The sequence below is a fragment of the Rutilus rutilus genome (genome assembly GCF_951802725.1).
Source record: "Rutilus rutilus genome assembly, chromosome: 23".
NCBI lineage: Eukaryota > Metazoa > Chordata > Actinopteri > Cypriniformes > Leuciscidae > Rutilus > Rutilus rutilus.
Window position 1 is genome coordinate 8,770,016 of NC_140233.1, and position 17,029 is coordinate 8,787,044.

At 36.2% G+C, this 17,029-nt stretch overlaps 1 protein-coding gene across 1 annotated transcript; it reads right to left on the reverse strand.

Annotated features, from left to right (window-relative positions):
* Window positions 1–1,167: 1,167 nt before the first annotated feature.
* On the reverse strand, window positions 1,168–11,397 carry rhcgb (Rh family, C glycoprotein b). Its single transcript, XM_084396544.1, has 11 exons — window positions 10,814–11,397; window positions 7,109–7,301; window positions 6,466–6,616; window positions 6,030–6,177; window positions 5,720–5,886; window positions 4,517–4,654; window positions 3,915–4,051; window positions 3,295–3,419; window positions 2,935–3,008; window positions 1,792–1,868; window positions 1,168–1,287 (listed from the first exon to the last, which is right to left on the reverse strand). The coding sequence occupies exons 1-11, from the start codon at window positions 11,028–11,030 to the stop codon at window positions 1,257–1,259; spliced, it is 1,458 nt and encodes a 485-aa protein (XP_084252670.1). The 5' UTR covers window positions 11,031–11,397; the 3' UTR covers window positions 1,168–1,256.
* Between the last annotated feature and the right edge of the window lie 5,632 nt (window positions 11,398–17,029).

Sequence of the window (17,029 nt, forward strand, 5' to 3'; positions counted from 1 at the left end):
ACGTCAATATCCGATTGGATTTGGTTGGAAATTAAAGTTGTAATAATAATAATAATAGTAGTAGGCTAATAATAATAATAACTGAATGTATCACTCTAAGTCTGACTGGAATCGCATTTCAAACCACCTCCAAATGTGCTTTGAATCAGATTTTATTTTTATTATAAAAGATTATGGGTTTTTTGTTTTTGTTTTGCCGACCAGACATTCAAAAAAACTCATCTGAATAAAACCTGGATATGCAAAATAAATAAATCAGATTTAGCCAAAAAGAGTAGCCTTAATGAGCACATCACAAAACAGGACCAAATTAAATGTTTTAAGACCAGTGGGGCATAATCATATTTATTTTTAAAATTATTCTAATGTGCTATATTTCATGTTTTTTTTTTAGTTTTTTTTTTTTTTTTTTAAATGTGCTACATATGAGTTTGGAATTGCAGAGGAAAAAAACCTGAGGTAAGAATCACTTCAATAATTGAATCTGGTATTAGACCGTAGTGAAATGTTTAATATTAGTTTATTTTTTTACAATCTTACAATAAAGGTAACACACTGAAAGGTCAAAACAAATGAAATGTTACATTATTAGAGACAGGAAAAACATGTAGGAATATTTACAGATATTGCACATTGTTGCCACTGTTTGGTCAAATTTGTTAAAACATTAAGAAAATGACAAATATTTGATTTAGAGATGTTATGCAGGCCTGCTGATTGACATGGACATGCAAATTATTGAGTCTATAAATAAAAGATTATAGATTTTTGATTTTATATTTCAATGCAACATGCGGTTTCTCACCTACAATTTTAAGACAAACATTTTTATAATCTTATAAAACAAAATAATTACATCATAATGACCAGATAATGGCTTGAATAACAATGCTTAAAATTAAAAACTTTATTTCATTAAAAATGTAACAGCTTGGAGGTTTAGAGGTTGTGGTTTTTTGGTCACATTTTCTCAGAACACATTCACAGGAAAGTCACTTGATTCTGGAATCATCCCCTTTTTTAATTGTATAATTCTGAATAATCCGATAATCTTTTTGATATGCAAATATATTAAGTAGTTATTTGGATCTGCAAATTGGATAAAAATAAATGCGTTCTCTGATTCATTAAGATATTGTGGATCTGTGCTTCATGGCTTCTTTCTAACTTTTGGCCGGTAGTGAGTATTGTTGTCTTCAGGGAAAGCAGCAGGAAAGCAGATGTTTCTCCCAGTGACACGGATCTGATTCCATGTGTTAATGCTGCTCCACGAAGTTTGTCTCTGTCCTGTATGAGAAACCATGTGTTACTTTCAGCTTTCAGTTTGATTTTGCTGGTCCGAAACTAAACGCGGTCATCAAGCGCCACCTTGTGGTGGAGAGATCACATGATCTGAGATGGCAGCTATGCATCCAAGTTATCTTTCAATCTTTCTTTTAATAAAATAAATGTAACTTAAATTTAAATAATAATAATAATTATTATTATTCTTTATATCTTTCAATAAAATAAATGTAACTTAAATTTAAATAATAATAATAATTATTATTCTTCATTTTATTATGATAAAGATAACTACAAGTATTGCTAATTTATGTATTAATTCACTGTGCATTTTCAGTGGCTATTATGTATGCATAGCATTTTCATATGCCCCCTGGTGGATATTTTATGTATGACAAGAAATTGTTATAGGATACCAGATATAATTTTACTCTAGAATTCACATAAACCACTAACTAAAGAAATAGTGACTGAAGAAGACATTCACAGTTTTATTTCTGTACTCACATGTTTGCATGTTTGTTGGGGACCATGTGGTTGTTGTAGGTCAGGATGGGAGGAATACTTTCTTCATCCTCTGGAACCTGCAACGAAGTGATAATTTTTTTAAAATATTTATATATTTTTACAAATATAACTTGTAACTTTAATAATTTATTAATAAAAATAAGTTAACAGTTCTCTGATGTTGGTTAATGGTCATATGACATGCAGGTAAACTATTTTTTGTAATCTTTTTTTATAAGTTTTATTTTGATTTATATACACTTACAAATTGTAGTCGGTTAATGATTCCAAATTACAAGACAAAAATTTGTATATAGTAACGTGATCCATTACATTACATTTATTACACATTTAAGGTAATATATCTGATTGATTTTTAAATATTTTTAGATTACTTTTGACCTAACTCGAGTCGTTTATCACATTGATTTGTAGAGGATCATCTTGCACAATATTGATATAAAAATTGAAAGAGAAAGAAAATATATTGCATTCTTTGTTATCAACAACATGAAGTGCATTATATATTAGATTACGTCAGGGTTTCGTGAGTTTAATGAAAAGCTATTAAGTAATTAATAAGCTAAGCTAATAAATAATACAATTTAAAATTTAAATAATTTTTCAATCAAAATAAAACTTACAAAATATATATATTTTTTTGTTTACCTGCATGTCATGTGACCATTATCCAACCTCAGAGAACTTTTTATTATTATTGACTTAATTGTATAATTAACTTCAAATCTCAGGTGGTACTTCAAGTAAATATACAGCGGACATCCCTGCATTGCATGTAAATATGAAATTACGTTAAATTGTCCATTTTAATGAGCCAAAGCCTCCCAGAGACAGAAATACATGGAATACATGGTTAAAGGACTCACTAAGTGATAATAATAATTCAAATTAATCAAATAATAATTAACGTGTTTGACAATAGTTTTTGTTTTAGAAATTGTTTTACTTACAAGGCAAAACTATCTATCTATCTATCTATAAATATGTAAAAAAGATAGATAGATAGATAGATAGATAGATAGATAGATAGATAGATAGATAGATAGATAGATAGGAGGAGTTTTGCCTTGTAAGTAAAACAATTTCTCTGTAAACATTTCAAAGAAAAAACAATTGTCTGACCTCCCAATAGATCTCGTCCTCAAAGCAGTTTTCGTCTGCAGGATCCCCCCAGATGGGCAGCTTCAGAACCAGGCCTGTTGATGTAACATCACAGCTATGTCAACATGATAAATGTGACATTTCCATTACAAACTGAAATCTAATACGCCTGTCCATTCACGTTAGCTGAAGATCAGGTTATTTGTAGACAACCAAAACATCATCCTACACCATCCTCTCTAGTTTTCATGTTACAAGCACCACACCTGTGCCACGACACAACAAACTTTTCATAAGTATTGCATGGTGGACTGCGGCACACAACGAGAAGCCATCACAATATGCACTTAAAATGGATTAATCTCTAAAAAAGACTCTTACCAACTAATATACCGCCTCCGATTCCAAAACACAAGGCCACACAGAGTCCTGCTGCCTGGTATCCTCCCTGGACCGTGGGCACCCGTTTCGCTAGATCTCCTGTAAAGTCAAATGTGTTTTCCAACCTGAAATGGACAAATATTGCAGTGAATTAAATACCATTAAGAAAATAAGTATTAGTGTATTATGCAAAGTTTTTTTTTTTAATACAATCTGAAAATATCTTGCATGAAATACATGAATAAATGAGCTTTCCATTGAAGTATAGTTTGTTAGGAAAGGACAATATTTGGCCGAGATACAACTATATGAAAATCTGGAATCTGAGGGTGCAAAAAAGTGGAAACATTGAGAAAATCGCCTTTAAAATGGTCAATTTATGTTCGTGATTGTGCAGCATTCACTCACAAAAATAAATGTTTTATATATTTACGGTAGGAAATTTACAAAATATCTTCATGGAACATGATCTTTACTTAATATCCTATTGATTTTTGGCATAAAAGAATAATAATAATTCTACGATAATTTTGACCCATTCAATGTATTGTTGTGACTGGTTTTGTGATCCAGGGTCACATATATTGTTTTATTATTATTTTATTTGATTGTTTACTGACCCTAACTCTCCATAAACGGTGGTGGTGGCGGCAGCGGCTGAGATGGCGCCCACAATTCCTCCAATGACCCCTGGCATAGCGTGCAGGTTATGGATTCCACACGTGTCCTGAATCTTCAGCTTCTCCTCCAAGACCGGCTGAGGAGCAGAGACAAATCAGGGGTTTATGCAATCATAAGAGATAGTTCGCCCAAAGATGAAAATTCTGTCATCATTTACTCACCCTCATGTTGTTCCAAACCTGTATGAGTTGATCACAAAAGAAGATATTTTGAAGAATGTCAGTGACCAAACAAGTTTCTGGCCCCCATTGACTTCTATAGTATTTATTTTTTTCTTCATATTATGAATGCCAATGGCTACCGTCAAGTGTTTGGTTACTGACAATCTTCAAAATACAGTGTTCAGCAGAAGAAAGAAATTCATACAGGTTTGGAACAACTTGTGAGTAAGTATCCCTATAACAAAAGACAATTTCTGCAAAGCTTTTACAGTCACATCGTCAAATCCAGTTAAATAAATCATTAAAGAAACGCAGATGGTTTAAAAGGTCACTGTCTGGAAGAAATAACTGGAACAATTCATCTGCAATGTAAGACTCACCGAAATAAAAATGTAACCCATCGTGGAAATAATGCCACAGAAGAAACCCACAATCAAAGACCCGTATGGCATGAGCATAAACTCAGCTGCTGTTCCCACAGCGACTCCGCCAGCCAGCGTGGAATTCTGGATGTGAACCTGGAAGGGGAAGAAACATGGCATTTTAACCTCGAGCAGGACTTGGGTTCAAATTCACATATGCTCAGTGCTCGAAGTGGGGGAAAAACATGTGAGAAGTGTCAGTCCGCAAGAAAAACGCTACAGATTCAAATACAGAAGGCCCACTTCCAGCACTGCATATGCATTACTGACTGGACAATCAGAGAAATGTACTGGTCAACCACCAATGATATTCCAAGACTTGTCCCGTCATTGCATTTACTGGATAATAAAAAACAAGTTAATTAATTGTAATAGTTAGGTGTGTGACAATACACTTGGCTCACGAGACGATTCAATACACGAGTATTCAGGGTTCAAGTGAGACGATATTTTAACACCATTTTTAAGAAATCTTCAATGACAGATATAATAATATATCTGGATTTTATTCGACTGAAAGACGTCACAATGCAGGTGTCTAATCTACGGCTGTCAATGTATGTAATAGAGCAATTCGATGATTATTTCGAAGATTAAACGAGTCATTTTTGCTATTGTTATAAAATTAGACCCAAGTGAACAATAGCCTTTAAAATGACTAAAAATGCAAGGCAATAATAATTGGTTCAAATAAAGTATCAAACGCAGTTAATCATTGTTTTATTGAACAACACTGTTAAAATGCATGATGTAATATACATAATATAAACAATTAACTTATGTAAATTATGTAATATAACAAATGCCTATTTGTGCAGCCTTAGAAAACGGTCTAATAATGCGGTTCATGGATTCTCGTCAGTTAAACTTCTAATCGTGTCACTTCAGTTCTACTTTGATACTTTCTAATATGGAGTGAAAGACAGAACAATATAAGCAAACACTGTAAAAGGTGTAATTCTGTAAACTCACTCATCCGATATCTGGAAACCACTGAAAGCAATTTCCAGGTTTTTCATGACTCATGACTTTTTTTATTTCATAAAGTAAAAATGAAATGAAATTGAATCTGCTTTAATTAAATTGTTTTAGATCTTCTTTAAGTCTCATCTTACGAATAAGTGAATCAGGTCTGCCAAAATAATTATAAAGGATGCTCACCATGTCTAGTTTCCCAGTTTTCTCAAACAGGCTGGAGATGGCGACTGCCGTGAGGACGGTGGAGGCCAAGGCCAGGTATGTGTTGATGGCAGCTCTGTGCTGACCGTCTCCATGATCAGCAATGGCAGAGTTGAAACTTGGCCAGAACATCCACAGGAAGAGGGTTCCTGCACAAAGACACCAGAATGTACATTTAAACACTATCTGAGCCTTCAATAAAGCAAGCTTTAGTTCAAGCTGCACAGAATCTCCAGTAGTCCTTTCAGTTTCTAAAACGATTCATGTTTAATCCTCAAGACGAGACTCTTACCAATCATGGCGAACACGTCCGAGTGGTAGACGGACCCGTTCATATGTTTGCTCTTATCCAAATCAGGTCGATACAAAACCCATGAAATGGACAGACCATAATAAGCTCCAAAAGTGTGGATCACCATGGAGCCGCCAGCATCTTTGGCCTGAGGATTGAATCATTGATCAATATATGTTATTTATATATATATATATATACACACACACACACACACAATATAATAAAAATGATCATCCTAGAAGGAAATTTCAGATGGCACCTAGAGGCTTTTGCATCTGAACTCTATATACACATATATATACAATATATATACACATACATACACATAACATATGAACACAACAGTGATTATAAATGTATAAAACACTTTATGTTAAAACATTTGAATATCTTCGGTGCACATTATCTTTGACAGCCTAGCGATCAGACTCACACGGAGGACGTTCAGGATGATGTACTCTTCAACAGCGAACAGCGTGACCCCGAGCAGAGTCATCACCAACAGCTGCACGGGACTGACCTTCCCCAGCACGGCCCCGTAGGCGATCAGACACCCCGCCACGCAGAAATCTGCATTGATCAAGCTGAACACAGGGGACATCGCTTCAATGAAACATTTGTTCCATTCGTTTCAGCCCTGAACTTACAATACGTTTCATTTAATTCAGTTTGGAGAGTCTGTATTTTGTACACAACCATAAGTGTTAGATGACCATAAATCTTCATACAAAGTAGCAAACAGAGCTGATTATAAAATAAACAGTGGTGCCCGCATCTGCATAATAGGGTCATTCACTTTCCAGTTTGGTCAGGCTGTTTTTCTAATTACTGTTTAAATACAAAACAAATCCTTCACTCCCGCAGGGAAGAGACACCTGCAAACTGGTTTGTCTGTATTGTGTCCGAAGTTATCAACACTGGGTTCACATGCAAAAAACTGCAGCTTTTCTACATAAATCCTCAAACAATCAGCTAATTCTGATGCAGAGATTTATATATCAGTATTAATTAGGAGAGTATAAACTTTTTTGGCCACCTTGACAACTGCAATAACTCACAAAAAAAAAAGAACATACTTTTCAATCCCGATCTTGATCTTTCCGTCAGCTGGGTCCAGAGAATGGAACCAGCCTTGCATCAGAAGAGCCCACTGGATGCCGAAAGCCGCAATCAGGAAGTTGAATCCGACGGCGCCAAAGCTGTAGCGCTTCAGGAAGGTCATGAGGAACCCAAAGCCCACGAAGATCATGACATGAACATCCTGAAAACCTGCAGGAAAAAAACAAACAACATATTTCCAATTCAGTCAATCAAAATCATAGCGAGGATCAGAAGAAATCAAATAGAAGGAGGTGTTGTCAAGGGTGTAAACACATTCAGAATTGAAAAAACATCTGAATATTGGGTCTATGGTGGTTATGCATATCCATAAAGACGGATGTCCTTTAGAGCAGGACACACAAAAATGATGATTTCCTTCCTAATATATAGAGGCAGCTATACTATACATATACAGCTATATATTTTTATGTAGATTACCATTTAAAAGACGCGTCAGTAAGATTTTTTTTTAACGTTTTTGAAAGAAGTCTCTTATGCTCACCAGGGCTGCAATTATTTGATAAAAATAATGTAATATTGTGATGATGTAATATTGTTTATTCCTTTGATCAAAACTGTATTTTCAGCATCATTACTCCAGTCTTCAGGGTCACATGATCCTTCAGAAATCATTCTAATATGATGATTTGCTGCTCAAGAAACATTTAATATCAACGTTGAAAACAGTTGTGCTGCTTAATATTTTTGCGGAGACCGTGATACATTTTTCAGTATTCTTTGATGAATAGAAAGTTCAAAAGAACAGCATTTATTTTAAATATTTGTTTAAATTTTTAACAAAAGTGTTCACTGTTACGTTTGATCAATTTATACATTGAAAAAAATTATAAAAAAAAACTCTTACTGACCTCAAACTTTTCAATGGTAGTGTATAAAAAACATTAGTGTGTGAGAAAATACAAAATTTTAATTCAGGTAAAAATAAATGTTAAAATAAAACAGTGTCATTATATGAAATCATACCTTTATATTCAGAAATATTATCTGAATTACAATATAAACCATTTGTATTTATTATTTTATATTTTTAAGTTAGCATCATAAACTTCACATCTGGCTTTAGAAAGCTAAATTAAATTGTACAAATTTATAAACAATTATGATGTTTAAACATTTTATGAGTATCTTAATTCACCCTCAGATGACTACGGACAAATGTGTGTTTTAGCAAGTCACAAACTGTAATCTGAGCCTTTTGGTGACATAACTGAGGTCAAAGCAGCAGCAAATTTGACTAAAATGTAGCAGAACTTTAAAGTAATGATACTTTAATTTCTCAGAACAGGACCAGGCTGGGCTGGTTACTGTGAAGATGTACTGTGAGGACATCTAGATGCTGGTAACACAATAGAAAACTGCTAATGAAAACAGACAGTGCTGTGGTTTCTGAACAAGCCCTTATTTCCACAGAGAAAAAGAGCCTGCTGGCAATCGTTACCGTGAAATCTCTCCCAGAAACTGATAACACTTCTTGCTTCTTTAGCAAGGTTGTCCTTTCATTCTGGCCTGGCATGAAGCTTCACCTTGAAAACCTTCTCAACCGATGATGCAGGAGATGCAAAACTCTAGGTGTCAGGTTGGTGTAAAAAAACAACTAAGAAACAGAACTCCTAGAGTAAAAGCTGCCTGGATATATTACAAGTCTTGCTAAGTTGTCTGGACTGTATTTATACACAATAACAAGTAACTCAAGTTCGTTCGGATGTAGCTGGCGTGATACATTGGTTTTCAGGAACATTAAAGGGTTGATTCACCCAAAAGTGAAAATTCTGTCATTAATTACTCACCCTCCTGTAGTTCCAAAGCCTTTTATTCATCTTTAGTGCACAAATGAAGATCTTTTTGATGAAATCTGAGAGCTTTCTGTCTCTCCATTGACAGCAACACAACTACCACTTTCAAAGGGTTCATAAAGAGATTGTAAAACTAATCATTGGAATGAATTGAGTGGTTTAGTCCAAATTTTCTGATGAGACTCGATCGCTTTATATGATTAACAGATTTAATTTAGGCTTTTATTCACATCTAAAAATTCATCAACGCACACATCAGTTGTGGTAAATGAAAGCTCAAGCATGTTCGTTTGACGTGAGAACCAATGAAGTTCATTCTCGTGTTATGCAGCACGTTTGAGCTTCTGCCAGAACCAATGAGGTTCATTCTTGTGTTACGCAGAACATTTGAGCTTTTGCGAGAACCAATGAGGTTCATTCTTGTGTTACGCAGCACGTTTGAGCTTCTGCAAGAACCAATGAGGTTCATTCTTGTGTTACGCAGCACGTTTGAGCTTCTGTAAGAACCAATGAGGCTCATTCTTGTGTTATGCAGCAACTTTGAGCTTCCTAAAGAACCAATGAGGTTCATTTTCGTGTTACGCAGCACGTTTGAGCTTCTACAAGAACCAATGAGGTTCATTCTTGTGTTACGCAGCACGTTTGAGCTACTACAAGAACCAATGAGGTTCATTTTCGTGTTACGCAGCACGTTTGAGCTTCTGCAAGAACCAATGAGGTTCATTCTTGTGTTACGCAGCACGTTTGAGCTTCTGCAAGAACCAATGAGGTTCATTCTTGTGTTACGCAGCACGTTTGAGCTTCTGCAAGAACCAATGAGGTTCATTCTCGCGCATCAAGCAGGTTCGGTTGAGCTTCTGTTTATGTTTGCTGATTAATATTTATATGTGGATAAAAGCCTAAATTCAATTGGTTCATCATATAAAGTCTCTTCAGAAAATTTGGACTAAACCGCTCAGTTCATATGGATTAGAACTTTCAGACGGTTCAAAAAGTTCATTATGAACTTTTTGAAGCGTCAAATTGGTAGTTGCGCATCAAAAAGATCTTCATTTGTGTTTTGAAGATGAACAAGAGTCTTACAGGTTTTGAACGAGATGAGAGCGAGTAATCAATGACAGAATTTTCATTTTTGGGTAAACTATCCCTTTAAGTGGTATCAAATCTCACACAGCTAACAAATGAGCTTAAGCTTATCATCATCACTCTTGTGTTTATACCAAGCACTCCATCCAATCCTTGCTCTGTCAGTAAACATTTTCATAACCGCTCTGAAAGTGGACTACTAGAAGATGAACTTCTGCAGCGACAGTCACACCTCAGCCATGACAAAACATGTCCAATGACATCTGATCGGTCCGCAAACAATAGTTTGTGTCCGAGATCATACACCACCTGTCATCCAACACTTGAAACATTGATAGTTGGAGAACAGTGGATAGTCTGACCAGAAGACTAAAGATCTATACATGACTGAAAATTTCAACCACACCTTCAAAGATTTAAAAGATGACAATGGATACTGATCCTTACATAATCAAAACCCTCAACCTCCCCCACTACCACAGTCCCATGTGCATAAGGAGGTATGCATGCTGTCAAGAGAAAAGCTTACAGATGAAGCAACTGATAAACATTAATACCACAATCAATGAACAGTGATGCATTTGTTGGATTTTTAAGAAAGATGGACAGACAGATGGATAATATAAAATATAGGCTAAAGAAAACATGACATTAAACCAACAAATATTAATAAAATAAGTTAATTATTGTGTAGGTATATGTAAAGATTTTTGTTATTTTTAATATATATCATAGATTCTTATATTTATTGTAGATTGATCCATAAAATGATGCACTTACTTGGATATCTGAAGTAGAAGTCATTCTCAATATCACTTGTGATATTATTCTCCTTTCTGATGTCAACCCAGTGCGTGTCTGCCTCCTCATTATACCGCACAAATACCCCAAAAAGAATAATCATAGACAACTGCCAGACGAAACACACGGCAGGTAAACTGAATTTGATGTTAGTGTTCTTTGGCCGGTCGCACATGCTTGCAGTGCAGTTCCCCATGTCTGCACTCTGCAGGTTGTTCCTGAGGACTGGTGATGTTGTTAAGAGACGTGGACGCGCATTAGTGTCACTTTTAAACGGTGGGAGTGGGAGGTGTGTCTGTATCTCCAATACTCGCCCCCTTCCTCAGGAAAGAAAACATACATTTGCGAGAAATTTCTTAAGGATTGTTGTAAATTGAGAATGCTTTGGAGTTTGATTTTTAAAGAACCTGTTTTGTTGCAGGGGAATTTGGAGTCAGTTCAGTTCTGATATGTGTATTCGGATATTTCGGGGTAAAACTTCTGACTGATCGCACTGACGCCATATCACGCCATTAAACGCTACTATATGTCGTAATTTGCGCGGGAAATTATTTAGCTACGTTCTAAATCAACAGCTAGTGTGCTACGTCCTGAATTCCATACACTCAGGTTTCACAAGACGTGTTAAAAGCATTATTTTATTAATTTTTGAAAATATACAAATCACGTGATTTGTTGTGAGAACTATTAGATAAGTTTGACTCGTCTGACATGTAATTAACCTAGCATTTCCCCCCATTTTATTTATTGGAATTATATGTTTATAAATAGGCTACCTACAAATTAACATTTGGTCCCAGACTATCTTGCTAGATTTATTTAGGGTAAATTTGCAACTGTTTTTCTGTTAATAGAAAATGAATGCCATGCATTTTGTGTATCTTTGATGAAAAGTAGGCTAGTTAAAATGCTTTGCTTGGAAATATGTATAGTCGAACTGGCTATCAGCTGTCAAACTTACCTCAAAAGTTGATATGTCAATGCTTGGATTTGGTTTCATACATGAATTCAATTATTTAAGCATTTTTACAGAACATTTTTAGGAACATTTTGTTTTTGATGGGATTCTTGCAATTGTTGCTGAATCTGATGGATGGATGGATGTATTTTGCTAAAGGAGGTAATTATCCCTATTTGTAGAGCATTTTTGGTACATAATGCACTCATTTGTGCAACGTGGACGTATGTTACAGTTAAACTTGGTAAGCTTTTCTTTCTCCAGGCATTGACTCAGTGGATGTGTTTGACGGCAGTGGATTGAACTTGTTAATGATTGATCTGACTGAAAATGTGCTTGTATGCTTGAATGAGACCATTAATTTTCACTGTTTCCCCTTGTAATTACTTGTGAAGATTGAGAACTTTGACATGGTGAAGGAGTATTTCCCGAGGCTCCGAATATTTTTAGAAAAGGGACACCTTAAACCTCCTGCTTAAACGGAACATTTCATGTCTCCATTGGGTATTTGACATTGTCCCTGAGGCTCCGAATATTTTTAGAAAAGGGACACCTTAAACCTCCTGCTTAAACGGAACATTTCATGTCTCCATTGGGTATTTGACATTGTCCCAAATGGCTCACTTAATGTGTACTTGTGGTCTTACGATGGTTGTCAAATGTCCCATTTGTTCTAACAGGCTATGTGGCATTACGTCACCAAAGTATGGACCAGGAGGAGGACAAGCAAGGTCTTAGGACGCCATGCTTCATGGGTTCCTAAGGCAGAGTTTATAGAGTTCAGCGGGATTGGTTCCGGAAGTATTTTTTCCATTCATTCCTCCCATGGGGATTTCATAAAAGGGAGAGGATGCTTCATGGGAGTGGACAGAGCTAAAGAGATCTTTTGACTCTCTGATTGGAGGAATTTTCTGTACAGCTTTCAGGATTATTAGTTCTGTTTCGGTTTTTAGATCTGCCTCGCGTCTTGCGGTCTCCAGCTCCACCATGACAAGGGGACAAGCCACCGAGTCACTTCACCTCGCCTCATCGACCAGTCGGCTCCACTGGGCTTCCTCGTCCCTCCGGCTTCGCCGTGGTCAGTCATCGCTCTACCTGTGCCATGGACTTCTGGGCCTTCAGCTGCACTTCGTCCCTCCACCCCTTCGGCTCCGTCAGACTCCGCCTTCCCTCCGACTCCACCTTGGTCCTCAGTCCCACCGGCTCCGCTCTGTCCTCTTGCTCCACCTCGAAAGTTCGACGCTACGTCTCCTCATTGGTCTCCACATTCATAAGTGTTGTGTGGTCTCATTGGCTCTTCGGCTCCGTCTGGGTCTCCACTTCCATCAGCTCCATCTCAGTCTGTCATCCCTCATGGCTCTTCCCTCCTTCGACTCCGCCGTGGGCCTTCGTCCTGCTCCCTCCCTCCCTCCTTAGTTGGACTCTTATTACGCTGCCAGGACATGCCTTCCCGGCAGGAGGGATATGAGGAGGGAAGGGGGATAAGTCAAGATTATGTTCTAAACTGTATAGTTTTCTTGTGTCGTTCGTTTTCATTCTATTTCTTGTTCTGTTAGCTACTTATTTCCCTTAGTTGCTGATTACGTTCACCTGTTGTTCATTCAGTTACCTAATTTCTCCCTGTGCATTTAAGCCCTTAGTTTCCTCCGTTCAATGTGCCATGTTACTTATGTTATAGTGGTTGTAAGTTTCTTGCGTGTTCCCTTTGGATTTTGTTTATTAAAAACTGTTTTGAATTCTCCATTGCTGTGCGCTTTATAACAGACACTCAGCGTGACAACAGCATCATGGGTAATGAAGTTTTTGACCACAAATTCTACTGTTAAACATGATTATTTTAAAATAAGCTAAAATAATCCGGGCTGATGCCTTCAACAGAAGCAAATACCTTCGATTAAAAACCTACGTAGCTCACAGTTAGCTCTGTCTTTAACACTTTATAAGTTGCACTCTATCCAACAAACTGGACTCGATATGCTTCAGGGAATTGCCGTAGCCACTATAGACGTTGACATGTTTATGCTCTCGTTAGATCCAGTCAGTTTATTTTGAACTTGTGCTGGAGGGTTTAAACGTTTCATGTGTAATGTAAATGTTATCCGTTGCGCTCTGCTAACGTTCTTCTCTCTGCAGGCGTCACTCAGTGCTGCTTATCCTGGATCTTTGAGGGCTGAATAATATTTGTTACTGATTCATGGAGTATGTGGACTTTTCTTTTTTATTCTTTACCTTTGCAAATTTAAAAACAAAACATTATTATTTGCTTTAAAGGTTCATGCATACTCACTCCATTAAAATTCAACTTCTGTTTTCCCTTGTTTAAGTCCCAAAGTCAGGAGAGGGGCTCGTATATATATATATTCGAATATGTGTGTGTTTTTCTTATAAGATTTGTTTCACTTATGTAATGCATTGTACCAATTAAAGGGATTAGCCTAACGTGTAGAAATTATTAATCATAAATTACTGCCACCTCCGTTCCTTCAACCTATTTTGTATTGTTTCAGTATTGGCCAATTAAAGTTACTTTTTGGTAGGTTTGATTTTGTAATATTGAACATTTAGAGATGATTTTACTGATTGGACACATTAAGCATGTCCTCTGTTTAGGTGTTATGAGGGGCCATCAAACCCTTATTTGCACCTTGAATGTTTAGTCATCACTGTTTTATTGATTGATGCTGAATGTACTTGAAATCACGTCAGGGTTTGACCTCTATTGGTTGATTCAAACCTCAGCAACAAGTAGGATCAGTTCAGTAAAGTACAAGGCTAATGTATCGCCTCTGGAGTGTTTGTGGTACCAGGTTAGATTGCAGATAAAAGGGTCTGTACAAGATGCACAGCAGGGCTTTTGTTGTGGTGTGAAACAGATGACACAGGTCTCCTCAGACCGGTTTAGTGTTAGTTACAGCAACCATCACCTGGAATTAATAGGTATTCTCGGCCACATTTACGTTGTCTGGGTTGGATCCTCTCAGGCGTGCGGTTTCGATTCGACATGTGGGAGGGATATTCACCTCACTGAGCTGTAAACAGGACAGTCGATCTGTGCTTCGAGGTTAAATTCCTGTTGAATAACTATTATGAGCCACAAGGGAAGATTAATATCTTTTCACCATCAAACTAGCTTCTCTTTCAGGCTCCTTTTGTAATGAAGAAACATACACCTCATGCCTGAATGAGCGTTAGCTGGGCGGTGCGTGAAGGCGTAGCACAACCTGCTTTGTTCATCACAATCCGATCAAGAACTGATTCAGACGAAATAGTGTCCACTTACTTGGCGTTTCTATGAAATACTGCCATTGTGTACAGTTCAGCTCAGTTTGTTTGGATGGAACATTCCGTAATGGAACCGTGATATTATCAGAAATCATGTTTATAGAGTATTAGTCCTGAGCAGTGTTGGGTGTAATAATTTAAGCAGGCTAATCAAATTACATTAACTTAATTACTTTTCCCTTGAAAAAGTAAAGTAAGCGATTACTTAAAAAAATTCTGTAATTCAAGTATAGGCCTGCTTCTGATGTAACTGCAAATGTTATGTTTTTAACATAACCTTCTCCCTTTACACAGTTTGGCTAGTTCAAGAATAATTTATGTAACTGTATATTGTTTATTTGAGAGAAGAAAAAAGTGCAGTTTCGTGTCTTGTATTGTTCAACTGGTTAGAGGTTCATATGGGATTTAGAAAGTAATTTTGAGTTAGTTCAGTAATCTAATTACACTTTTGAAGGTGTAGGCCTAATTAATAACTTTTGTAGAGTAACTTCCCAACACTGGTCCTGAGATGGACAAATAACGGTTGATGTAATTTTATAATGAAATAAATGAAGTATTGAATAACTGAGTATCAACTATAAACAGGGTTGCTGCTGCTGCACACTTTCAAGTCAAATTTAAGGCTTTTTAAGACCTTTTTAAGACCTGAAGAAATCTAAATTAATACCATACATTAGGGGTGCGCAATATTGACAAAAATATATCTCGATATTTTCAAAGTTTTAAAGATAATAATTAGATGATATTTTACTGATTGTGTTTTTGTACTGGTACCATGGCTGGTTTAGGCCTGTTGTTGACAGCAGACTCACGAAGATATTCATATTTGTCATATTCTACGCAGTGAGACAGCAGTGACACAAATGCAGAGACATTTTTAATAAGGGGCAATATTTGCCACCTTAAATTGATTACCAGGGGCATTTTCACCTATATATGGACATTTTTTTTTACTTATTTAGAGGTATGCATAACCTTTTATGTCAAATTCTAACATTCAAATTAAATTATATATTACAGTAGGCTACCACTCTTACCAGTCAACTTAAATCATTAAATCAAAATCCATCTTTGCAGTGCAGAGGTGACACAGAAGCGGCAATGATTAAAACAATGATTACAAAATCATCATAGACAATACATATCGCACACCCCTAAGCACATAAAGAATGAACTTACAATTGAACTGACATTTACCAACTTTCTTCTCCTTCTCTACTCATTTCGCGTGCTGGAGACAGACGTATACAGGCTAATGACGCGAATTATCACGTGAACAAGCAAATCCAAAAAATGTAGCCTACGCTAATTAGATAGTTTTAATTGGGAAAGCATTTAGATACGTCTAAGTCAAAGTGTCATCTAAAAGACCTTTCATAAGAAAAAAATAAGACTTTTTATGGCCTTAAATTTTGCAAATCTTATTTAAGACTCTTTAAGGATCCGCGGGTACCCTGATAAATGAAATATAACCACATTAATGAGACATTCATGCAGCCTATCCAAATAAATGCTTATTTTATTTCCCAAATCAAACTATTTTAACCTCACAGACCACTAGAGAGAGCTATAGAGAAGGATATCAAGTATTGAGCTGTATGGAAGCATACTACTTTGCTGTAGTAGCCTACATGTATAAGTAGCCTATGTTGTGCACATGATTTATTTATTTTATTGCATGTATAAAATACCGATTACCAAATATATCTGCTAAAATAAATGCTGAACTTAGAACCACATACTACTTTTACCACATCTTTCAATGGCAGGAATAATAGTATGCTAGTATGCAACTCCAAATTCAGCTAAAGTGTCCAACAGAGCTTATTGCCTGGAATACTGTATCCCACAATGCAATGTCTTTCCTTTTACAGTTAAAACATTTACATAATTCCTGACTCAATATTTCATCTGACTTCACAAAATTAGATTAAAAAGCAAAATGTGAAGTAAGG

Coding starts and splice junctions, on each gene's coding strand:
- rhcgb (XM_084396544.1), bottom strand. CDS start 11,030: ATGGGGAACTGCACTGCAAGCATGTGCGACCGGCCAAAGAACACTAAC. Junction 6,617..7,108: donor ATCAAGATCGGGATTGAAAA/GTATGTTCTTTT, acceptor CCCTGTGTTCAG/CTTGATCAATGCAGATTTCT. Junction 3,009..3,294: donor CGGAGGCGGTATATTAGTTG/GTAAGAGTCTTT, acceptor TTACATCAACAG/GCCTGGTTCTGAAGCTGCCC.